Source organism: Homarus americanus, unplaced genomic scaffold (assembly GCF_018991925.1).
Source record: "Homarus americanus isolate GMGI-L3 unplaced genomic scaffold, GMGI_Hamer_2.0 scaffold32929, whole genome shotgun sequence".
Classification (NCBI taxonomy): domain Eukaryota; kingdom Metazoa; phylum Arthropoda; class Malacostraca; order Decapoda; family Nephropidae; genus Homarus; species Homarus americanus.
This window is the reverse complement of record NW_024737097.1, coordinates 17497411-17523895: the sequence shown is the minus strand read 5'-3', so window position 1 is coordinate 17523895 and position 26485 is coordinate 17497411. Positions and strand designations below refer to the sequence as shown.

Sequence of the window (26485 nt, the reverse complement as noted above, 5' to 3'; positions counted from 1 at the left end):
AGTGGGTGTAAATATTGGTTGAGTATGACTGTTGGTAAAGTACACATCTTCCTGAGTGTGTAAGGTGTGTGTACATGTTGAAGTCATCTGTGAGTGCCTTTGTCAAGAGTTCAAGTGTTGCCTCGAGCACACACATACACGCACACACGCACATAAACACACACACACACACACACACATATATATGTTGGTGTTTACATTCCGGGCGGTGCTGAAGTGGGCAAGGCCGACCGGTCATTCACACTCCCAGCAGTGTACCGGACCCACACTACCGGTATCCATGCAACCGGTACCTACACTACCAGTACCCACGCTAGCCGGTATCCACGCTACCAGTACTTACACTACCAGTACCCACGCTAGCCGGTATCCACGCTACCAGTACTTACACTACCGGTACCCACGCTAGCCGGTATCCACGCTACCAGTACTTACACTACCAGTACCCACGCTAGCCGGTATCCACGCTACCAGTACTTACACTACCGGTACCCACGCTAGCCGGTATCCACGCTACCAGTACTTACACTACCGGTACCCACGCTTGCCGGTATCCACGCTACCAGTACTTACACTACCAGTACCCACGCTAGCCGGTATCCACGCTACCAGTACTTACACTACCGGTACCCACGCTTGCCGGTATCCACGCTACCAGTACCCACACAACCAGTACCCTCCTACCAGTACCCACACAACCAGTACTTCATAGAGGGAGTGCACAGACCACGTGACGTCATCCAGTACAACGTTAAAGGAACGAGGGAAATGTTTGAGGTGTTCCGGGCGAGAAGGAGACAAGCGACAAAGCTGCTTCAACACTTTCATAATTGTTAAACTTGAACCCTACATTTTTCTGGTTGGGAATTGAACTTAAGATCTGTTGTTTACTTGTCCAACATCTATTATTGTCTTGGTTTATACATTGTTATTGTTATATCTGTTTATTGTGGTTTAATCTATGAATTATGATGTCAGAAGCTACTTATGACGTCACCAGCTACTTATGCCGTTACTTGTTGCATCAGATATATGTTGTGTCATCACCAGTTTATTGTGACGTCACCTATTACTCTGACGTCATTCCTCATTAATGAAAAAGTATCTTGTAGGAATGCATAGATTTTCAAATACATTTTTTCTTCATTACGTTTATACATTCTGTTTTTGTTTTTGGCAGATGTTAATGGACAGTGATTAATGACGACAGAAACTCTTGAGTGTTAATTAACATAAACGTGAAGGGAATGGACTGAATTAACGCTCCAAAGTTAACATTAAATTATAACATGTTAAATAAAATGTCTCTGAAAAAGTTTAACAGTAGCAAGAAAAAGACACGAAAGGGATTTTAACTGAGGAAAAAATCAGAAGATATTTTATTTATATATTTGAACAGTGTGAAGGAAACTCGAAGGGACACTTAAGAGAATTTAAATGAACACTTTAGAAAACCTGAGTGAAAATTTTTCATGACTTGAGTGAACACACGTAAGTGAACCTAAGTGAACACCCGAATGAACACTGGCAAGATGGGTGGCAGGAGGAAGCCCCCAACAATTCACACACAACTGTTGGTGTTGCAGCTTGCCCTCCTGCTGCTGCCACTGCTTCAGGTCACAGCTGCAACTTCAGGTAAGTGTTGTCATTTGTCTTTGTGCAGAAGCTTCGTGTTTAGCTAAATTTAGTCGTGGTTCTCAGGTGTAAGATACCGCTTGAGTGTTCCCCAAAACCTCTTGTGTATGGGACTTCATGAACAAAACTTTATAGGAAGACAAAAAAAAGTTCTTTGTCTTCCACGAATCAAGAACTTCCTGATAAGTTTTAAAACCTTCTAGATGGTTCCAGGCAAGATGTTCGTTTTTGTTGACTCCGCCGTTGTTGTCATTTCTATTTTTCCCCAGAGATTACTGTCCGTGTGCCTTTGACTGGAGGGCCACTTATAAAAACAGTCTCTTCCCGTGTGTCCATACCTGAGAAATTTCCGGACATCTGCAGGTGTATAGTAAAATGTCTTTGGGGTGAGTTACTGTGTATACTGAACCATACAGGCAGCTTAATGAACCCAGACACTTGGTTAGAGTTCGATCTTCAGACCAAGGTGTGAAAATCCTCGAGGGCCAGAAGGTGAAGACAGTTGAATCAGCTGCCATTGTGAGATGTTATGACTATTGACAGACATACAAACTCTTATACCTCTCTCCCTAAGTGGTATGATAGTCGATTTTTTTTTACCATTTTGCTTGAAATTTATGAAGGACTTTTTGAATTAATATAAAGAAATAATATTCAGAGCTACTCCACGGGAATTTTGATTGACGATTAAATATGCCAGGAGGTCGGTTATACATGAGGCTGGATGTGTCATCTGACCAAGGTGTTTTGTCATGTATTTAAGATTTAAAACCTCAGTTAAGACTCAGTGAGACAGGTATGTAATAAAATTGGTTTCCGTTTACAACCTGTACCGCTTCTGGGGACCCGCCTTGAGTCTTGTTTACACTGTGTCTGTGACTTCTGTTTATGGCTGGCGTTATGTCAATAAATCTTCTGTCGTTATGGTGGTTCAATAATTTTATCATGTCGGTAATAGGAATATATTACAATTGTTACTGTTTTTGGCATGATTTTTTACGCATTTTTTTCTGAAGTATCATGAGTCGATAATATCTTTGTGTTCAGTTGATGTCCTGTTGAGTGTTGCGTCCCCGTGTGTGTAGTAACTTAACTTGGATGTGTCTTGTGTTGTTACGTCGACGAGGTTGTGTTGGGTAGGTTGGTTAGTGTCGTCTTTATCTGTGTAAGTAATTATGTCCGCAGCACATGTCGAAGGTTGATACAGCTACAGTGTATACAATCATAACACGTCAGCTAAATTATGATAGTTCTTAGAGTCGCTACATTTTATGAGGACAAGAGCCAAAGGTCAAGGTCACAACTGCGAAACAGGCACCACCAGGAGTGACATGACACCTCGTTCAGGAACAGCCGAGTTGAAGTTATCTTTAGTTTTACAAGTAGTGATTTTGTTTATGCATGGTCCTTCTAAAGAATCCACAGGGTATATACTTTGCCATTTAAAGCCCGCTAGTGTCAGACCACATGGAAGGATTAAAGAAGGAGAGGAGAGGACACCCTGAATATGAGTTATGAACCAAAAGGAAGAATTGTTTAGTTTTCTCCAACGTTCCGAACTGTTCGCTACTATACTTCAACTTTGGTATAATATAATTTTTTTTTATTACTTTACAAACTCGCCAGTGTGTTTGATAATCATTACACATGCTTCACTCCCACACCTATCGCTGCTCATCTTGGCTGACTGACTGACTGACTGACTTTTGAAACCTTTCTTTTGGATCGCCTATCGGAGTAATATCATCTACAAACAGCAGCCGACTCACCCACCCTACATCCCTACAGTCAACCAAACCTACAGGCTCCTCGCCTTCATTCTTGCCTCCACATCTGATACTCTCTCATTCACAGACAAACTGAACATTCATGGTGACTTCACACATTCTTGGCGTAACTTTACTTTCATTAGGACACAAATGTTCTTTTCCCGACACACTCACATGCTTCATTCTTGGGGGGGGAATTCTTACCTTTTTTCAAGTACTTTTTACTCAAACTTGTATATTGATCAACGTATCTCTGTCTGTCAGTTCCTATTTGAACATAAACACTTGGTATAGAGATGTGGTTCGTTTTTACTTTGGATTATATATTTTGGTAAGATAAGTTGAATTAATAACACTGTATTACAAACAAAGTAAGTTTATTAATGTTACTATTGAAAATGCACTTGAATAATAGTTATTAAGTATTGAGAATGGTCGTGGCAACACTACTGAACAATAGTCCAAGCGTGGCGGAGCTGGCGGCGGCTGGAGTGTGATTTCCGAGAAGAAAACCAGGACAAAAAAAAAACCCGCGTACATTACAACCCCTGGGGCGGATATTTGCCATTCTGGAGTTAAGGAACGACATTTTATCCATGACGGTCTCTGAAATACATAGTTTAGGTGTGTGAGTACAGTATTACCGATAAGACACGTGTGTATTGTATTAATAAATAAAAAAATCCAGGTGTGTTGTACCGTCACCTGGGCGAGGTTGTGACGCCGCTGTCAAGATACATCAAAGGCCCCGAACAGTGACCACCTCTTATAGAATTACATCCATAGTATCGGGTTGTGTATAGCCGCGGCCTCCTCAGATAAGCGGTATTATTGGTGAGAAAACTTTATAAGGCAATAAGTTTCTATTTCCTTCTCAAATTTAGTACCAGAGAGAGAGAGAGAGAGAGAGAGAGAGAGAGAGAGAGAGAGAGAGGATAATGTAGAGAGAAGAAGAAAAAATGTAAGTTGACTAATGTAAACATACTATGAGGAGCTCGTAATAGAGGTTAATAGGGAAGGAAAAAGTACACACACACACACACACACACACACACACACACACACACACACACACACACACACACACAGAGATAAAGAACAAAGAAGGTTAGGACATAAATAATTCTCTTCCCTGGTTAAATATTTATTATCCTTTCCTTTCTCCCCATTTCCACCTAATTTATTCATTCATATATTGGAAAATTTGCCAATAGACCTTAGTTATGTTTTGATGTAGCATAACAACATCATCTTAGCGTTTTGTTTAACTCTCTCGTATGTAATAGAGTCGTGATGTTGTTTCGATCAGGCTAACCAGAAAAGTAGAGGTTATGAAGAACGTATATATAGAAATGGCAATGGTTAGCTATTTCTGATGTGTGTGGTAAAATGATCACACATACCTATAAACTGCTACCACATCGTACTTCATATCTACCACATAATAGTACCACATAATAGTACCACATATCTACCAAATACTACCGCATAGTACCTCACATACCTACCAAATACTACCACTTATTTACCTGCCCATTACGGACCCACACATTACCATACACTGTACTGTCATTTTTACTGCCACTAGACCCAAGTTAAGAGAATTATGGCTAAAGAATTTCTACCAGGTGACACGAACGAGCTAAACCTAACCTAACCTAACTTAATGATCTTGTGTAACTTGTTTCTTGGTTTGGTTAGGTTAGGTTAATGAAGGTGAATTGAGTTAGGTTAGGTTAATAAGGGTAAGTTAGGTAAGGGAAATGGGAAGGGTCGATGAAAGGGATAAATATAGAGGGAAGAGTGGAAGCGAAGGGGTAAGGATAGAGGGTAGGGGTAGAAGGAAGAGGGGGGGAGGGGTGGAGGGAAGGGGGAGGGGTGGAGGGAAGAAGCAGGAGCTATGCGGACAGTGACCTACTTGAAAAGAACTGATAGCACAGGCGGGCAATTTACTGGATTGTAAATGTTAAAACTCGAGGATATTGTCACTTACTACTGCGCTCTGTTTGTTTATAAATCAATTATTCACTTGATTGAGAATAGTTATTTCCCGGCAATGTCAATATTGTCGTTATTGTTTACTCTGTACTGATATTTTTCTGGTTAAATAAAGTGCTTCAATATCAATAGGAGGGAGGGAGAGAGGGAAGGAAGGGGTAAGGGTGATGGGAGGGATGGTGGGAAGGAATAAAGGTTAAAGGAAGGGGGAAGGGATGGGAGGAAGCGAGGGGGAGGGAGGAAAGGGGCAGGGGTGCTGAGAAGATGACAGAGGAATCGGAGGGGTTGGCTCTAGGAGAAGGGTGGAAGGGGTGGGAGGCGCGGGACGGAATGAATTAAAGCGTAGTGGGATGGATAATATGAGGAGGAGTGAGAAGACGAGGACAGTAACGAGGAGGAGGAGGAGGAGGGGACAGCAACGAAGATGGGAGATGGGAGAAGAGAACATCATCTAGGAAGAGAAGGAAGAAAGAGAAAAGGAGGAAAAGAAAGAGAATGAAAAGAACGAGAAAGAGAAAAGGAGGAAAATAAAGAGAATGAAAAGAACGAGAGAGAGAGAGAGAGACAGACGTAGTAGTAGTAGTAGTAGTAGTAGTAGTAGTAGTAGCAGCATGGGGGATTCCTTGATGTTAGCCAGTGAAGGACTGTGTGACCCAATGTTTGTCTAGTTACCAGAACTGCAGGAAACTGGCATCAAGGATCATCTGTTTTGGTGTGCAAGAGTGAGTTTGTGTGTGTGTGTGTGTGTGTGTGTGTGTGTGTGTGTGTACTCGCTGGCCCCTCTTACGGGCTTAGTTCACACCTGGGTTTAATGAGGTTAATTTGCCCAATGTCGTCACTCCATTACTCACGATTTCCAGTTTACCAAGACGTGATAATATTCTGTTACTTCTATTTTTTCTCTTAACTCAATTTGAAGTTTCTTAATATATCATAATTTTCTCACGTCTTTGGTTTTTTTTTTTATCATTGAGGTGAATTTTGTTGAGATAATTAAATGTTTGAATAATTTTGGTGATTCAGTGAGATTTAAGACATGGTGGTGGTAGCGAGTTAGTCAGTCAGTCAGAAGGTAAAATAACACTAGGGGTAAAGTTTCAAGTCTCTCGTAATGTTATCCGTGATTCTCGGTGTGTTGTAAGTTCTATTACCACGACAAATCATCTCACGTTTACATCACCAGGCCAGATTGTGTAGTTATTATTGTAGTTGTTATTGTAACAGTATTTGGCAACCACTCATATCACTGACTGGGATTAAATAACCTTTTTTGTGTTAATTTGGTTATGTTTATATTCATTATCTAGGTTCAGGCATCTTTGTTTATGGTAGTTATTAAATGGAAATTACTGTGCACGATTTTTCATCACGTATTCACTTTTAATGACACCTGGAAATAAAAGTGATGATTACTGTATGGTGGTTTGTATTGTTTATATTAGTGTCATGTCGTGTTCTAGAGGTGTCGTGTTATCAGTATTCCAAAGCAAATCGTCGTGTAATGCCGTGTACAGTTGTAGTTACTAGAGGTGATAAACACAGCATGGAAATGAAGATAACTTGCGTGTGAGAGTGACGGTGGTGACAGAAAAGGGGGGGTGGGTGGAGGGGGGGAGGGGGTTCAGTGTAAACGGCAAGAGGTTGGCCTACATGACAATGCTGTTCCCAGACTGAAATTCAACACTCCTCACTCAAACGACCACTGGTAACTCTACACCACAGTTATGCCAAACCTCGCCCTACATTCTATCATTCTATTCTGAGATGTTATGAGGGTAAGCGTCTTGAGCACCCGTGTATGAGGTGAGATACACGAGTATACGGCATAGTAGTGTAGACTGGTGGGCTCCTCCTGGGGGTTGGTGGGGTGGAGGGGGTCTCTGTGTGGCGCGGTGTGGGAGTCGTCGTGCATCAGGCATGTGCTCAGGCACTGAATGAGATTCCTTAGCGATGACGTCACGCTAGTGGAGCCCAGCTTGTTGTTGTTGTTTTTTGTTGTCGTTGTTGTAGTTGTTTTTACTATTTGGTGTTGTTATTAATGTTAATTGTTTTCTTTTTTGTTAATTCTTCAAATGTTGTTGTTTTGGTGTCTCAAGATGTTGCTTTCTTGCTTAAGGTTGTTGCACATGTGTTGCAGTTTGATGTTGTTGTAAGTGTTGTTGTTGTTGTTAGTGTTGTAGAAGTTAATATTACTTGTTTTTATTACTGATGTTGATGTTATTGTTGTGCTTGTTGACAGTGAAATCGTTATTGTTATTCCTGTTGCTGCTGATGTTTTTGTGTTGTGGTTATAGTATTGTGTTGTGGCTAGTGTTGTTGTTTTGTGCTGCTACTGGAACTGCTGTTATTGTCATGTGTTGTTGATGAAGTTGTGTTTTGTTGCTGGTGTTTTTATTGTTGTTGTTGGGTGTTTGTTTTGACGAGATGTTTTGTTATTAACAACCATCACCACCAACAACAACCATCACCACCAACAACAACTATCACCACCAACAACAACCATCACCACCAACAACAACTATCACCACCAACAACAACTATCATCACCAACAACAACCATCACCACCAACAACAACCATCACCACCAACAACACCCATCATCACCAACAACAACTATCACCACCAACAACAACCATCACCACCAACAACACCAACAACAACCATCACCACCAACAACAACCATCACCACCAACAAATCACCACCAACAACTATCACCACCAACAACAACTATCACCACCAACAACAACCATACCACCAACAACAACCATCACCACCAACAACAACCATCACCACCAACAACAACCATCACCACCAACAACAACTATCACCACCAACAACAACCATCACCACCAACAACAACTATCACCACCAACAACAACTATCACCACCACAACAACAACCATCACCACCAACAACAACTATCACCACCAACAACAACCATCACCACCAACACAACCCACTCACCAACAACAACATCTCACCAGCAACAACTATCACACCAGAACAACCATCACCACCATCACCACCAACAACAACCATCACCACCAACAACACCCATCACCACCAACAACAACAACACCCATCACCACCAACCAACAACCTATCACCACCAACAACACCACCATCACCACCAACAACAACTATCACCACCAACAACAACTATCACCACCAACAACACCCATCACCACCAACAACAACTATCACCACCAACAACACCCATCACCACCAACAACAACTATCACCACCAACAACAACCATCACCACCAACAACAACTATCACCACAAAAACAACAACTATCACCACAAAACAACAACTATCACCACAAATAACAACAACCACCATCACCAACACGAGGACCGTCACCACCACCAACAACAACAACAACTATCACCACCAACAACAACCATCACCAACACGAGGACCGTCACCACCACCAACAACTATCACCACCAACAACAACCATCACCACCACCATCACCAATATCCAGTAAATGTATCATGGTAATTCAGTATGTTATTCTCTTATCATTTATGTCCAAGATAATGAAAACGTTTGGCCAGCAAGAGGAAGAAATAGTTACGTTTGCACACTTACACACACACACACACACACACACACACACACACACACACACACACACATACACACACACACACAGATGTTAGCCGTAGTCAACGTACATAGATAAGCAGGTCTGTATAGTTCTATCAATAAGTGGAACAGAGAATTGGAATTAAACGCCATGAAACTCAATACTGAACAATGTGAGGCGATGACTGTGGGAAGGTAAGGAAGGGAGTGTGGGGGTGTGGGGAAATGACAGCAGGTTATATATTGAAGGTACGTACAAGTTGCTGTGTGTGGCATAGTGAAGACTGGTAGAGACGGAGTGAGGGGGGGGGGGTAGGTTAGGTTAGGTTAGGTTAGGTTACTATTGTGTCTAAATTTCAGCTTCTCAACTCAAAATATACCTGAGATATCACCCGGACAAACTTACTAACTCGACGGAAACAAACAAACGGAGTAACAACTGCTCTTTCGGGGTCTTCAGCTCCTCATCCTGAAGGTGGCGTCCTCGGAGGTCAGATCTGGGCTGGAGGAGAGGACTCAGCACTGTGCTGTAGAGGGTCGCGTTATGGGACTACACCTCTATTAGTCAGTATTCACCGTCGTTTCTATCAGTGACGTTGTGTTGTGTTCGCATCAGGTCAGTGTAATAGTCACTGATGATCATTGTTTTATGAAGCAAGTAGTCGATCAGAAGAAGCCCTTGGCCCACCTTGTTCTAGTGTCACGTAACCTCAACTTTGCTGTGAAACATTTTTTTTTTTTGGACATTAATGGTCTTGTAGCATAAATAAAATTGGTCACGGCATTATAGTTCTAATGTTGGATACAGAATCAATGATCAGAGTCGCGGTATTGTAATCAGACTCATTTTGACATTTAAAATCTGACTTAGAAATACCGTAAGGAGGATTAGCAGCTGATAACTGTTTTGTGTGTGTGGTTGGAGGAGCAGCTTGTATGTATCTCACTGGTGTTGGCCTGGCGTGCTGGCAGCTCTAGTAACACGCTGGCTCCATCCCTCATCAGCGTGGGATTTATTACTCCTTCAACAGCGGGTATTCCAGTAGTCAAAGTCTCTGGTGGCCTGCTGCCTATACAGAAGGTCAGATGTGGTGGTGAACTACAGGCCGATTCTTAAGATCACTTTATATTATCTTCATCTGTGAAACTTCTGGTCGCACTACATGTAGACTTTATGGGTGACCTGACTCTCATCGCCTCCTTTACTAGACTTTGGTGAGTCCCGAAGTCTGGATCTCACTGCCGGCCAAGTCAGGGTGAGATCAGTCATCATTGAAGACACACTGAGACTGATATGACTCATTGACCTTTGGGCACTGGGCGACGCTGCTGCAAAGTGCCCACCGCTTCTGTCGCTCTCCACACACCAGCCAGCCAGCTTTCACCACCTTACCATACAATAATCTTAGCGAACTCATACCTGGTCGCTCAATCCATGTATCATCCAGGAACACATCTAGAATAATTTCGTGTAATGTGTTTTATCACTGTCCATCTCCGTGACCCAAAAAATAACCATAGAAATTCTACTAAGTCAAAGTATCGATTACAAACGTAGGAAAACTAATTTGTAATAAACGTTGAAAGATATGGAGAGTAGACGAAATTAGAATTTTTCGAGATAAAATGTTAATCTAATATTAAAGTACAAGGTAAAATCCTGCTCGACTAACAACTAAAAAGTTACTAGCAACTGGCAAGAAGTTACTAGCTACACGTGAAAAGTTACTAGCATTGGGATACAGTTACTTGTCAGTGGGTGTAACTGTATAGTAAAGATTGGTGTGACAGTGTGTGTGTGTGTGTGTGTGTGTGTGTGTGTGTGTGTGTGTAATAATAATAATAATAATAATAATAATAATAATAATAATAATAATAATAATAATAATAATTAACGGTTTATTGAAAGAGCTTGGCAGCCAGAAGGCTGAAAATATATAGTTACATATTTGGGGAATGGGTTTCGAATTACAAATAATATACAAGTAACATAAGTGACACAAATAAGATATATAATAACTAGATGGGGAAAAGCTCAAACTACAGTGTATTTCAACATAGTGACAGTGCAAGAAGTAGTGTTTACTGGGAGTGAATACACTGTGTGTGTGTGTGTGTGTGTGTGTGTGTGTGTGTGTGTGTGTGTGGTATAAGGGGAGGGAGGGGGTGTACATCCCCTACTCTTGTCTCCCTTCATAGCCACTCGACCTAGTCTCAACCGTATCCTTCTTCCCCCCTCATAGACCTGTTGTTGCGAGGTCTGTCTGTCTTCTCTGTCTGCCTTTCTGTCTCTCTCTCTCACGGTGTACGGGGACTGTCCTACACAGATCCGATAAACCTCCGTCTTATGCACACAACTCCGTCAAACATTCCTCGTTCCCCTTGTGAAGTTTAAGGCTACCAGATCCTTTATTATTGTGAAACTTACCTATCACCATCACCTCCCTCTCTCTCTCTCTCTCGTTTTCTTTCTTTCTTTTTTCTTTCTTTACACCCCCCTCCCTCTCTCTCTCACCACAAATCACCGAGGTGTCTTTGCCATTAATTAGAGACAGAAAATGGTGTTGAGAGAGAGAGAGAGAGAGAGAGAGAGAGAGTATGTGTGTTTGTGGGGACCTTAATCATCTTTATAGGGGTGACAATCGGGTGTTTTTTGTTTGTTTGTGCTTTTGATTCCCCTCCAAATGGTCACTTTTATAGACCCGACTGTGATTAGCTCGTCTTAACGTGGTGTTTATGTTAGATGGGTCAGGTATTGATGTCGTTCCCTCGGTCTGACAGGTTCGGTCACATTGTCAAGGTACGTTTGCCCATTGACGGGGAAAACTGGCGGATTTTATGACGACGGGTTTTTTAAGGGGGTCCGTCTGTCTGTTTTTAAGGTTTTTGTGTGTGTGTGTGCGTGTGTGTGTGTGTGTGTGTGTGTGTGTGTGTGTGATTTAAATTTTTAATGTTCTCCTTCATCGTTTTACAAATTAACTTACACCTATACCTTCACTACCATCCCTAACCTAACCTAACCTAACCTAACCTAACCTAACCTAACCTAACTCTGGAGCGTGTGGTTCATGCCTCGCTAGGTGGTGTGACGGTGTACAGTATTGGATGTTGTGATTATTGTATTGTTTTGTATTATATTGTAAAGTGCAACCAAATGTGACTCGTAGATTTGTTTAGCTTTTATTTATAACGACTCATTTTAGTGACACACACACACACACACACACACACACACACACACACACACACACACACACACACACACACACACACACACACACCCACCAGACCACGAAACTTGTCGAAGAATTTGGCAACAAAAATTTCAGTGGGTAAGATCCATGGCTCCTTATATCACGTTCAACCCTGCCACATCCTTTACCTGAGAGGAGAAAAATATCACATATTAGGGAGGTCCTCACCTCCCCTTCACCCCTCCCCTTCACCACTCCACCCTCACCCCCCCTTCACCACTCCACCCCTCACCCCTCCACCTCACCCTCCACCCTCACCCTCCCCTCACCCTCCCACCCTCACCACTCCCACCCTCCCCCTCCACCCTCCCACTCCACCCTCACCCCTCCCCCTTCACCCTCACCCACCCTCCCACCCTCACCCCTCCCACCCTCACCCTCCACCCCTCCACCCCTCCACCCCTCCCCCACCCTCCCACCCCTCCCCCTCCCACCCCTCACCCTCCACCCTCCCCACCTCCACCCCTCACCCTCCCCCTCCCCTCACCCCTCCACCCCTCCCACTTCACCCTCCCACCCTCACCCTCACCTCCCCCTCACCACCCCTTAAACCCACCCCTCATATCCCTGAGACTAACATATACAAGGTTTTAACTGTACTTTATCCTGGTGTCCATCTAGTCTAGGGTTAGGGTTACCAGCTGAGGATTAGTCCACCTTGTTGTGTTAATCCTAAATCTAATTGACTTTTACCTGTGGAATAGCTAGAAGTGGACAGGTAAAGTATAGGACAATGATCTATTACAGTGCTTTGTTCAGTACGGAAGAGAGAGCCCACCCCACCCCCCCCCCACCCCCCACACACACACAACACACACACATTATTAAACATTAAAATCGTCCATATCTTAACTACAGAAGTGAAATTCATGACCGTATTGGGAGGCTCACACAGCCGTCCTTGAATGTCTTACCTGTTCATGTCTGAGAATATTGGGATGACTTAATGAAACACCTTGACTTTACCTATTGGTGTGAGGGCAGGTGAGCATTATTATCTCCTCCAGGTGAGAGTTAAGTCTACCAAGAGAGAGGCGTTCATATGTGCTACAACAGTCATGCTTTAATTAAACGAGTCTGTCTGTCTATCTATCCCCCCCCTCCCACCACCCCCTCCTCACCTTGTAGTACAGGGTGTGTGTGTGTGTGTGTGTGTGGAGAGAGCGAGAGGACCGGCCACTGTGCGGTCTATGATAATTGACCCATTTATCACCATCACAACACCGTCCGAAAACTCACAAAGCAATCTATTTTTATTGGTTGGTGAGTTCGGACACGGCCATATATGACACTCCCCCCCACCCTCACCCCCTTCCCCCCCCACCCTCACCCCCTTCCCCCCACCCCCACCCTCACACAGGACTCTCAGTAACAACACTTCTCCCCGACCACCCACCCCGGATACATTGAAATAAGCTCTCTCTCTCTCTCTCTCTCTCTCTCTCTCTCTCTCTCTCTCTCTCTCTCTCTCTCTCCTCTCTCTCTTTCTCTCTCTCTCATATCCACCTTTCCTCCTTTCTTTTCTCGGCACTAACCACTGACCATTATTATTTTTCTTATTTTTCTCATGTGATTTTTAGTTGATATTTGAGGTATTGTTATTTTATAATCAACATGACTTTGATGGAGAGAGAGAGAGAGAGAGAGAATGTGTCAGAAATGGATGAAAGGCTGAGGTGTCATTATTGAGTGAAGTGTGTCATGTGATAGTGTAAAGAGTTGGTTGAAAAGTGTCATGAGAAAGTGTCAGATATGGGGACAAAAGGTGTCATGTAAGGGTGTCAATACTGGAGTGTCGGGTAGAGGTGTCATGTGGTGGCCGGAAGCAACCAACTTGGCCTCATGTTTGGTTGTGATTTATTAATATTTATGATGGTGTAGGAGTCAATATATAAACACCCCCTCTCACCCCTCCTCACCCCTCCTCACCCCTCTCATCCCTCCCTCACTCCGCCCCCTCTCACCCCTCTCACCCCTCATTCCTCCTCACCCCTCACCACCTCTCCTCCTCACCTCCTCCTCCTCACTCCTCCTCACCCCTCCACACCCCCTCCTCACTCTCCCACCCTTCCTCACCCCTCCTCACCCCCTCCACACCCCTCCTCCTCCTCACCCCTCCACACCCCTCCCTCACCCCTCCACACCCCTCCTCACCCCTCCACACCCCTCTCACCCTGCCGACCATATAACCCCCTCTACCACTATCTTCTACCATGGTTGACTGCTTGGTTGTGTGGTAGACTCAGTATATGGTTGTATTCATAAGCTTCCTATATACATAAAACTAAAAGACTTGTTCAGGTTGTTTACAGTACACTTCATCATCATCTACGGTCATCACTCCTTCACATCGATCATGGTGCAATTTGTTTTCCATCGTCTTCGCCAGCAGTAAATACTCAATTGCTTGGAAACTTTGCCCTGATAATACGAACTACATAATGGGCAGTTACATATATCATGGTGGTTGATGAAAGAAAAAACCTAACCTAATTTGACCTAACCTAACCTAACGTGAATCAGGATCGTGTTTGGTATCTCATAGTCATTGTTCAAGGCCACTTAACCCTGTCTTGTATATAGGAAGATTTACACCATACAGTACATCATTATTGGACTGCTTAGGTTAGGTTAGGTTAGGTTAAGGATACAACTTCAACAAGTGCATGTTATTACGTCACTAGTTAATGTCCACGCTCAACCAATTGGACAGGAGGATTCTTCACTGTATACGATGCCTTACAATACAAAACAGACAGACAGACAAACGAACAGCCATCATACTGAGGTGCTCGTGGTATAACACTTGAGAGAGAGAGAGAGAGAGAGAGAGAGAGAGAGAGAGAGAGAGAGAGTTTTATAGTCAGAGAGGCGCCGTTTATCAGATACCAAAGGCGTATGTGTGATGATAGTGACTCCAAGCTATTATAACATGACATGAAAAACTTAACACACACACACACACACACACACACACACACACACACACTGGCCCAGATTCTTAAACAATCCTCTTGGCACTTTTTCCCGTGATTTGGTATAAGAAAACAAGAGCCAGTCACAGTGAGAACCTCAGGGCAGATGTGAACACCATTGGAGTCACTGTATTGTACTGGTTTATTGCGCCTCGTGATTTCTAGTTTAGAGGAAAGATTTTAACCAGTTGTGTATGGGATAGTCACTCCTCACGATCCTCGAGCCTTGTATGTGTGTATTAAAACCCTAGAAAGGTCAATATTTCCGATGTAAGATTCTTAATAGTTCCGTTTTTTCTTCATTGTTGTCATGTTTGGTCACCGGCTTCATCGATAATCACATCAGCCAATTCAGTGATGTTAACATGGCTGGTTGATGAAGTTACTTATGACATGTGTGGTAAATAGTTGAGCTGTGAGGGGGCGCTGCTACACAGTAACCTATATCACATAACGCCTTGGTTTGTTGCTCAGATTTCTTAATAAGGAGTGTTTTGTATACTCCCTGCCCACATGTGCTGCCCAGCTGAGCGTGACGTCATATGTTTACAAGTTTGACCCGGGATCGCTCGTGCTTTTGTTGCTATCTGGGTGAATTCTTCGTCGCATCACCATCACCATTAGTGTGTGTGTGTGTGTGTGTGTGTGTGTGTGTGTGTGTGTGTGTGTGTGTCACGTACACCACTACCGTCCCTCTGGCACCCCCCGTCACTATCACTACAATCATCACTATCACCACCAACCATCATCATCCATCCCTGCACTACCAGACTCATCCTACCATTACCACCACAACAACCATAACAACCATCACTATCCATCCCAGCACCATCATTCCATCACCATAACCATCATTTCAACTACCACCACCACTACCAACCCCACCACCTTCATCACAATCACCATAACAATCATAACTACCATCATAAACATCACCAATACACACCACCACCACAATCATCATTATTATCCACCGAATGCCAGTACCATTCCCACCATCCCTACCACCACAATCACCCCATAATTCCCACCACCATCATAACCACCATACCCACGAATCAGCATTCCTCCCACCACTACCACTACCATTGCTACCACTACCACCACTACTACTACTGCTACTACTACAACCACCCTCCCTATTTTAAAACCACTACCACCCCCACTTACCACTACACCAGTCACAACATTCCTTAAAGAGTGACGTTACTAAACAGAGAGTGACGGGAGAGTAACGCCGCCATAACACAGTAACGTGGAGAGGTAGTGACAGTACACGTAGCCATGATTGACGGTAGGCACAGTAAGGGTAGTTTAATAAGCCTCCTCAGCAGCCCCCACCAGACCCATAATTCTTGCGTACATTGATCGTCTCCCTTACTGTAATAGCTAACTCCACACACACACACACACACACACACACACACACACACACACACACACATATTCCAAGAGCCCCGGGTCATCATCCTTCCATCACTCCTGAGTCCTCTTAGTGGTCGTGTGAGAGAAGTACCTGATATTTCTCTTCCCTCCTCCCTTCCCTCCCCTTCTCCCCCTCTCCCCCTCCCCGTAGGAATTTATGGGATGGTGTCTCTACTTCCGTGAACCTGTTGCAGTTTCGTTGATAATTTTGGCCGATGTCTTTATAGATGTTGGTAAAGCCGATTGGTTTGGTCATTGATGAGGTTTTTCTTTAGTTAGCTGTGGGGTGGGTGGGTGGGGTGGGTTGGGTGGGTGTGGGTGGAGTTGGGGTGGAGGAGTGCAGTGTGGATCTTTGAGAATCTGGATTGGTCAGGTGGATAGTTACAATGACTGGCCATCATCCTTGAAATGTAATTTTCAAGATCGGTTCTTGCCCCTGGTGGAGTGACTGTCTGGTTGAGTGACTGTGATTGAGGGACGTTGTGTCTGAGTGTGTGGCTGAGTATTTATGTGGCTGAGTGACTATGTGGCCGAGTGAATGGCTGAGTGAGTGATTGAGGGACGTTGTGTCTGAGTTTGTGGCTGAGTGACTTTGTGGCTGAGTATGTGGCTGTGTGACTGTGTGGCTGACGCATAACAGAGCCGTGGACGCACAAACGGAGCCGTGGACGCACAAACGGAGCCGTGGACGCACAAACAAAGCCGTGAACACACAAATCGAGCCGTGGACGCATAACACGAGGGAAGAAGACAGTGATGACGTTGATCTTAGTTCACCACCTGACGACAACAGCAATGAAGAAAGTTAGATTTTGAGGAGATTATTATCTAACCAGAGCCTCTCACCCTCTCCTCTCACCCTCTCACTCTTCACCTCTCTTCTCTTTTCTCCTCTCTTTTCATAATCCTCCATCTTTAATTTTCACCTGTCACTCCTCACCACTTACCTTTCATCTCTCACCTCACTCATATATCATTTCAACTCTCTCTCTCTCTCTCTCTCTCTCTCTCTCTCTCTCTCTCTCTCTCTCTCTCTCTTCTCTCTCTCTCTCTCCCCTGTAACCTCTCACACCTTTCCTTCATCACACACTTCACAACTTTATTTCCTCCCTCCCCCTACACACCCACTTCCCATCCAGTCAAGCACACGGAAGGGGTAGGGGAAGGAAGGGAGGGAGGGAGGAGGGTGGGAAAGAGAAAGGGAGAGAGGAGGATGGGTAAGTGGTGGATTTCTGTAACCTCCTCTCCTGCCCCTCCCCCTTCCTCCTACTCCTTCTTTCTTCTTAACCATTTCCCATGCAGTCAAGCACATGGGGGAGGTGAGGGAGGAGGTAGGGAGGTAGGGAGGTAGGAGGAGGTTACATAATAAGATAAGGTTGCCACTTGCCACATGAGCAGGAGGTAGGGAGGGAGGGAGGAGATGTAGGGTGAGGGAGGGAGGAGGGAGGAGATGTAGGGTGAGGGAGGGAGGGAGGAGGGAGGGCGTTGGTTATTAATTATTGAACCAGGTCAGATGGTTAGTAGGTGGTGGGAAGAAGAAGAAGAAGAAGAAGAAGAAGAAGAAGAAGAAGAAGAAGAAGAAGAATGTTTAGACAAGGGAGGAAGAAACAAAGACAAAGGGAAGGAGAGAAGAATAGGGAGAGAGGTAAACAGAGAATAAAAGGAAGAGAAAAGGGGGGTGGTGAAGGGAGAGGAAGTGGCAGAGTAACGAGCCTCTTGGACAATCAAATGGCCACCCAGACAGATCGATGGCCACCCAGACAGATAGATGGCCACCCAGACAGATCGATGGCCACCAGACAGATAGATGGCCACCCAGACAGATCGATGGCCACCCAGACAGATAGATGGCCACCCAGACATCGATGGCCACCCAGACAGATCGATGGCCACCCAGACAGATAGATCGCCACCCAGACAGATCGATGGCCACCCAGACAGATAGATGGCCACCCAGACAGATCGATGGCCACCCAGACAGATAGATGGCCACCAGACAGATCGATGGCCACCCAGACAGACTGATGGCCACCCAGACAGATCGATGGCCACCCAGACAGATAGATCGCCACCCAGACAGATCGATGGCCACCCAGACAGATAGATGGCCACCCGACAGATAGATGGCCACCCAGACAGATCGATGGCCACCAGGCAGATAGATCGCCACCAGACAGATCGATGGCCACCCAGACAGATAGATGGCCACCCAGACAGATCGATGGCCACCCAGACAGATCAATGGCCATCCAGACAGATCGATGGCCACCCAGACAGATAGATGGCCACCCAGACAGATCAATGGTCACCCAGACAGATAGATCGCCACCAGACAGATCGATGGCCACCCAGACAGATAGATGGCCACCCAGATAGATCGATGGCCACCAGATAGATCGATGGCCACCCAGACAGTTCGATGGCCACCCAGACAGATCGATGGCCACCCAGATAGATCGATGGCCACCCAGACAGATCGATGGCCACCCAGACAGATAGATGGTCACCAGACAGACTGATGGCCACCCAGACAGATCGATGGCCACCCAGACAGAATCAATGGTCACCCAGACAGATAGATGGCCACCCAGATAGATCGATGGCCACCCAGATAGATCGATGGCCACCGGACAGATCGATGGCTACCTAGACAGATCGATGGCCACCCAGACAGACTGATGCACCCAGAGAGATCGATGGCCATCCAGACAGATAGATCGCCACCCAGACAGATCGATGGCCACCCAGACAGATAGATGGCCACCCAGACAGATCGATGGCCACCCAGACAGACTGATGGCCACCCAGACAGACTGATGGCCACCCAGACAGATCGATGGCCATCCAGACAGATAGATCGCCACCCAGATAGATCGATGGCCACCCAGACAGATAGATGGCCACCAGACAGATCGATGGCCACCCAGACAGACTGATGGCCACCCAGACAGATCGATGGCCACCCAGAGAGATAGATTGCCACCCAGACAGATCGATGGCCACCCAGACAGACTGATGGCCACCCAGACAGATCGATGGCCACCCAGAGAGATAGATGGCCACCCAGACAGATCGATGGCCACCCAGACAGACTGATGGCCACCCAGACAGATCGATGGCCACCCAGAGAGATAGATGGCCACCCAGACAGATCGATGGCCACCCAGACAGACTGATGGCCACCCAGACAGACTGATGGCCACCCAGACAGACTGATGGCCACCCAGACAGACTGATGGCCACCCAGACAGACTGATGGCCACCCAGACAGACTGATGGCCACCCAGACAGACTGATGGCCACCCAGACAGACTGATGGCCACCTGTGACAGACCGATGGCCCTCCAGACAGACTGGACGGCCACCAGACAGACTGACGGCCACTCAGACAGACTGGACGGCCACTCAGACAGCCTTGACGGCTACTCAAACAGACTGATTGACACTCTAGACAGACAGACTGGACGCCCAGACAGGCAGATGGACAGGAAGACATCCATAAAATTAATGGAGGTGAGGAGGAGGTTGAGTAAAGGAAATGAATCACTTGGTGTAGGATACTGGTGGTGGTGGTGGTGGGGTGGTGGTGGTGGTGGTGGTTGTGGTGGTGGTGGTGGGTGGTGTGTGGTGGGTGGTGGTGGTGGTGGTGGTGGTGTGCGGTGGTGGGGTGGTGGTGGTGGCGGTGGTGGTGGTGGGTGTGGTGGTGGTGGTGTGGTGGTGGTGGCGTATGGTATATGTGTGTGGTGGCGGTGTGGTGGTGGTGGTGGTGGCGGTGGTGGTGGTGGTGATAGTAGTGTGTGGGGTGGTGGTGTGTGGTGGTGGTGGTGGTGGTGGTGGTGGTGATAGTAGTGGTGGGGTGGGTGGTGGTGGTGGTGTGGTGGTGGTGGTGGTGATAGTAGTGTGTGTGTGGTGGTGGTGGTGGGGTGGTATGGCAGGAGGCAGGCGGTGGTGGCAGGCGGCGGCGGTATATGGCGGCAAGTATATATGATGGTGGTGGTGGAGTGGTGATTAGTGGGTGGTGGTAGTGGTAGTGGTAGGTGGTGGTGGTAGTGGTGGTGGTGATGGTGTGTGGTAGTGGTGGTGGTGGTGGTGTAGGAGTGGTGGGATTAGTGGGTGGGTGTGTGGTATAGGTGGATTAGTGGTGGTGGTAGGTGGTGGTGGTAGTAGTGTGGTGGTAGGTGATGGTGGTGGTGGTAGGTAGGAGTGGTGGGATTAGGGGTGGTGGTGGTAGTGTGGTGGTGGTAGGTGGTGGTGGTAGTGGTGGTGGGTGGTAGGGTGGAGTGGTGGTGGTAGTGGTGGTGGTGGTTCGACTAATAGTGGTTCTACTGAGGGCGGAGAGAGAGGATTAAGTGAGGAAGAGAGGACATAGTGAGTGAGTGAGCGAGGAGTGAGTGAGTGAGTGCGTGAGTGAACGAGGAGTGAGCGAGGAGTGAGTGAGTGAGTGAGTGAGCGAGCGAGGAGTGAGCGAGGAGTGAGTGAGTGAGTGAGTGCGTGAAAGAGAGAGGACGTCGGCCACAGAGACAAGCACACAAGCACAGTTTTTTGCCCAAAATTTTTTATTCTTATTTTTTATATTTTTTATTCCCTTAATTATACCTCTTTCCTGCTGACCTCTCTTACCATATTTTTGTCTCTCTCATTCCCTCCTATTTATTCCCCTTTCTCCTTCATTATTCCTCTTTGCTCAACATTCGCGCAACAGGAAGTAATCACGGTGGGTTTAATGACCACTCCTTATCGTTCCTTCCTTTGTGATTGACGATGAAATTCTTAGACAGTTTAATCCATTGGTTGTTTATTTGACACGGATACCTATCTATACCTCTGAGGGTTGGCGACCATAGCCCACGTTAAGTCGTTCATCCAGATTGTCTCTCTCTCTCTCTCTCTCAGCTTTTAATTTCATTCATTCATATCTGTCTTTATCTTCCTCCTTGCCACTCTTATTATCAGTTTTACCCATTATTATCTCTACCTTTATCCCTTCATTCTGTAGTATTCTTTAAATTTGTTACATTTATCTTGTTATTTTAGTAATACACACACACACTCTCTCTCTCTCTCTCTTCTATTGTAAATATCGTTTATGTATCTATTTCTTCCTTCCATTTTTATTTCTCCTATCTCTCTTACAACATTTCCTTTCATAATTCCTTCCCCCTCTCCTTATCATGATATTCTAAACGCCCATTAATTACTCAAGCTACGTTTAGTATCTCAATGAATACCTCTATGACTGACTGACTGACTGATGAACTGACCGATTAACTGACCCACTGAGAGAATTTCTTGTTCCAACCTATGCCCTCCCCACCTCCTCCTCCCCCACGCCCTCTTCCTCCCGCACGCTCCTCCTTCCTCCCCCACGCCCCCTTCCTCCCCCACGCCCTTCCTCCCCCACGCCCCCCTTCCTCCCCCACACCCAGAAGTAAGGGTGTCAAGTGATGATTTTTTTATTTATTTTTTTGTAAAGTTGATATGTACTTGCTCTCTCGTTAGTGGAATTGTTGTTGTTGTTGTTGTTATTGTTGTTATGACTATTCCATCAGATTTAGTTTTTATATTGAATTTAGTGTTTTTTCATATCCATAGCTCGGAATTTTTTTGCTATCTATCTATCTATCTATCTATCTATTTATCTGTCTGTCTGTCTGTCTGTCCGAATCAGAACGCATATCTTTACAATATCTTTTGAATTTTAGACCCAGAGAATTTTTCCCCCAAGTGACGGTATAGAGATTCCAGGCAGAACGAACCTAAAATATTTATACACCAGGATATACTTTTTATAACCTGCACGAACTGTTTTTTTATATGTTTTTGGAAGCTGTGTTGCGTCGGGTCACACCTTATACTGTATTTTTGAAGCCGTTGCGTCGGATCTACACTATACTGTATTTTTTAAAGGTAACATCAAATTACCATACTGTATTTATTGAAGCTGTGTTGCGTCGGGTCACACTATACTGTATTTATTGAAGCTGTGTTGCGTCGGATCACACTATACTGTATTTTTTGAAGCTGTGTTGCGTCGAGTCACACTATACTGTATTTTTTGAAGCTGTGTTGCGTCGGGTCACACTATACTGCATTTTATCAAGTTATGCCGCGTCACATTCATCTATTTTTCTCTGGCAAAGTGAAAGGGTTGTGAAGCCTCAGCCTCTACCTTATTTCATTTTATAAACTTTGGTGTATTTTTTCTGTAATATTTTTTTTTATCATACATATGGATTTTGTAACCATGGTACATTTGTTTATGGTTATATACGTTTTTGATAAGTATATTTACCTTTTTGAAGTTATGTTTAATTTATTCGTATTTTTGGTCATTTGTGTTTGGTATTGTATTTCAGATTTTAGCAAGGAACTGCTAGTTTATTGTGCACCTCATGTTCATCCTGCGGACAGTGTCATGTAAAGTTATACTGGTAAATAACAAAACTAACTCTCAGTGATAGATAAATGTACAATAGTTATACATCGATTATACAGTAATTATAAGACAAAACAAGGGCATATTCTGAGGGTTTAACATAGGGCATTATTTTTCTTACCACAGTGTTTTTTCTTCTTCAAATTATAATACACTTTACTTGCTTTTGGTACATTGGTGGAGGTGGAGGTGGCGTGGCAGGGCTGCGTATAGGAGAGCCGCCGCCGGTGGTGCTCGATGCATGACAAGTAGAGTATCTACGGCGAGACTACCGCGGCCACCCTCACTCAATGACCATGGCAACACTCCCAGATTATACACACGTCGAGTGTAATCTCCAGTATCGCTTTTCTCAGATTATAGCCACTGAATAGGGAACTCCGGGGTATCATTTTTGCAAATTGTTACATTCGGCCCCCGATTTGAAGCGTGGGGTTTTTGTCCCCTCCGGAGGAATGAATCAGCGCCTCCTTCCACGGCTCCACCTATTCCTCCTCCTCCTCTTCCTCGTGTGTGGCCGCGAGGGTTCGCAGCATCTGAACGTCACCACACCACCAAGGTCAGCGACTCTTGACCTTGACATTGTAACTCGTGCAGAAGGTTCAGCTGCGGCGACTTAATCTTCCGTTAACCTGTTTATTTTTTTTGTCTAAACAAAAAACTGAGACGATGTTGGTGTGTTGAGGAGACTAACAGAATAATAATAGAAAGAATATTAAAGTATATTGAAAAACAGACATTTTAAGCTGTGAATAATCCTCCTACAGAAGTATTTTGTGAAGGAAAGATGGACAGAGAAATGCATGAGAGGCTGTAGCCAACTGGTCGAGTGTTTCAGGTACTGGTGGCGGCCGGCGGACTGTGTGTGTGTGCCGCGACAGGTTTTTACCAGCCACGAACACGCACTACATCACTCCTTAACACCTCCACCATGAACCACCCACAACCCATGAACCACCCACAACCCATGAACCACCCACAACCCATGAACCACCCACAACCCATGAACCACTCACAGCCCTGAACAACCACCCACAACCTGAAGAACCACTCACAGCCCATGAACCACCCACAACCCATGAACCACCTACAACCCATGAACCACCACAAAACCATGAACCACTCACAGCCCATGAACCACCCACAACCCATGAACCACTCACAACCCATGAACCACCCACAACCCATGAACCACTCACAGCCCATGAACCACCCACAACCCATGAACCACTCACAGCCCATGAACCAACCACTCACAACCCATGAACCACCCACAACCCATGAACCACTCACAGCCCATGAACCACCCACAACCCATGAACCACTCACAGCCCATGAACCAGCCAGCAGGAGTCATCAGTCATCCTCGCCAGCTACAGAAGTCAACACAGCAGCCGTTTTATAAGGAATCCCGCGCTGAATGGAAATAAAGCCAGTTTTCACCCACTCTCTCTCGCTCTCTTCTTTCTTCTTTCTTTTCTTCTTTCATTTATTTTTCCTGTTGCTTTCACTTTTTTCCATTTCTTATATTTTTCCCTTTTCTGTCTTCTTTTGTCTTGTTTTTGTTTCCTTTTTCTCCTATGTCTTCTATCCTCTATGTCCCTTTCTCTCTCCCTTTTGACTCCTTCTCTTCTTAATCTTTGTCTTCTCTATTCTACTTTCTCTCCTTTTCCCCTCTTACCTAGTTTCTTTCCCTATTTCTTCTCCCTTTCCTCACTTCCTCTCCCTTTTCTCACTCCTTCTCTCGATGCTGGACAAGTTAGCGTGGACGTTAGAATGATGTAAGAGAGAGAGAGAGAGAGAGAGAGAGAGAGAGAGAGCACATCTACAGTTATTTTGGGGACAATTTCGCTGTTATTTTCTCTAATATTTCTTTTACAAGTTTTAGAATTACATTAAATAAACTTGGTGGACTGTTTCTTACGTCTAGAGTAATGGGATAAAAATCTAAACTTACGAACTTTTAAGAATGTTTATTTGAAGATCAGTGAAGGTGTTGGTAGATGTGGAAGGGGTGTGGGTGTGGATGTGGAGGTGGATGTTGAGGAATGGGAGTGGATTTGGAGGGGGTAGTGGATGTGGGTGTTGTGGAAGGGGTAGGGGAAATGGGTGTGGGTGTTAAGAGAGGTATAGAAAGATAATAAAAAAAATATATTTACTGGTAGAATGGAGGAAAGTGCAATAACAACAATACACAAGATAGAAGGTAACGTCATGGAATGTGAGGAACTACAGAGAGGGAGGGAGGATGGTTAAGGTGATGGAACAATGCCATGAAGCCACTGGGAGCCGATAATGGACCAGAGGTTTAGAGGAGACTGTAAACACTGATGAAATACACTGTGTCGTCATGAAAGGGAACAGAGGGTATTATCTACGTGTGGCATTTGGTCCAGGGGGGAGATTTGGAGAGGGAAATGAAAAGCTAACTTATGCGTTTGTTGATCTGGAGGAGACATATCGCTAGGTTAGGTTAGGTAAATAGTGTATTGTTTCCTGACGAAGAATTAAAGGGATACGGGAAAAAAAATGGTTAGGATCGTGGAGGGAGGATGTAAAAAAAAAAAGAGATAAAATTATAGAAAAGGACTATGGGAGAAGGAGGAGATACCCTGTACATAACAGTTTGGAGTGGCATCTGGTTTACATCAAGGTTCAGTGTTAAGTCCCTTACCCCTCGTGACCGTGTGGGGATATAGTGGGTGAGAACGTCGGGGCATTGGCTGGAACTTCTGTCTGTGGGTAATGTGACCATAACAGCAGACACAGAGGAGAAGCTGCAGGGAAGAGAGAACATCACCGGCAGGAGAGTCTTCAGAACCAGGGGCTACTTGGGAAGGCAGAAGTGTTGATGTGTAGCGAAACGGGAGGAGGAGATAGGATTGTGGATCGCAGATATGAGGAACAGAAGCAATGGGACAGATTTAACTACTTGGGGTCTTGTGTGTGTGTAGAAGGTGGTGGGAGGCTGTAAAGTGGAAGTGAAGGATGGGAAGGAAAACAGAATATGCAAGATGGAAGTAAGTGGAAGTGTGGATGCCAAAGGAAGTTAAAATTTAAAAGATATAAGACACATTTGATAAGAGGGAACTCACATGCATGTTCTTTGATGGCAACAGGGAGTGACACTTATGGTCAATTTGCGAAATGAAGATGTTAAAGCAAGATAAAGAACAAACTGTATAAGCACTACGGTGAGAGAAGCAAGGGTGAGACAGTATAGTTATGAGTTACGACAAGATGAGGGAGAGGTGATCGGAAGGGCTAGGAACGAGCCGATCAAAGATAAAGAGGATGACAAAAGGTTTAGTGTTGTGGTGATTGGTGATAGCGTGTATTGTTTGCTGGTGATTACAATTAATTACAAGGCGTCTAATGGTCTAAGTAAGGATGTTTTAG

At 45.0% G+C, this 26485-nt stretch overlaps 1 protein-coding gene across 4 annotated transcripts in view; it reads left to right on the top strand.

Annotated features, from left to right (window-relative positions):
- The window catches only part of LOC121873253 (follistatin-like), a 170509-nt gene that overhangs the window by 38525 nt on the left and 105499 nt on the right, over positions 1 to 26485 (top strand). For all 4 annotated transcript variants that reach the window (XM_042376667.1, XM_042376668.1, XM_042376669.1 and 1 more), the window contains one exon: positions 1181 to 1635. In XM_042376667.1, the coding sequence (XP_042232601.1) occupies positions 1518 to 1635 (118 nt within the window). In that variant the 5' untranslated portion in view covers positions 1181 to 1517. The remainder of the gene's footprint in view (positions 1 to 1180; positions 1636 to 26485) is intronic.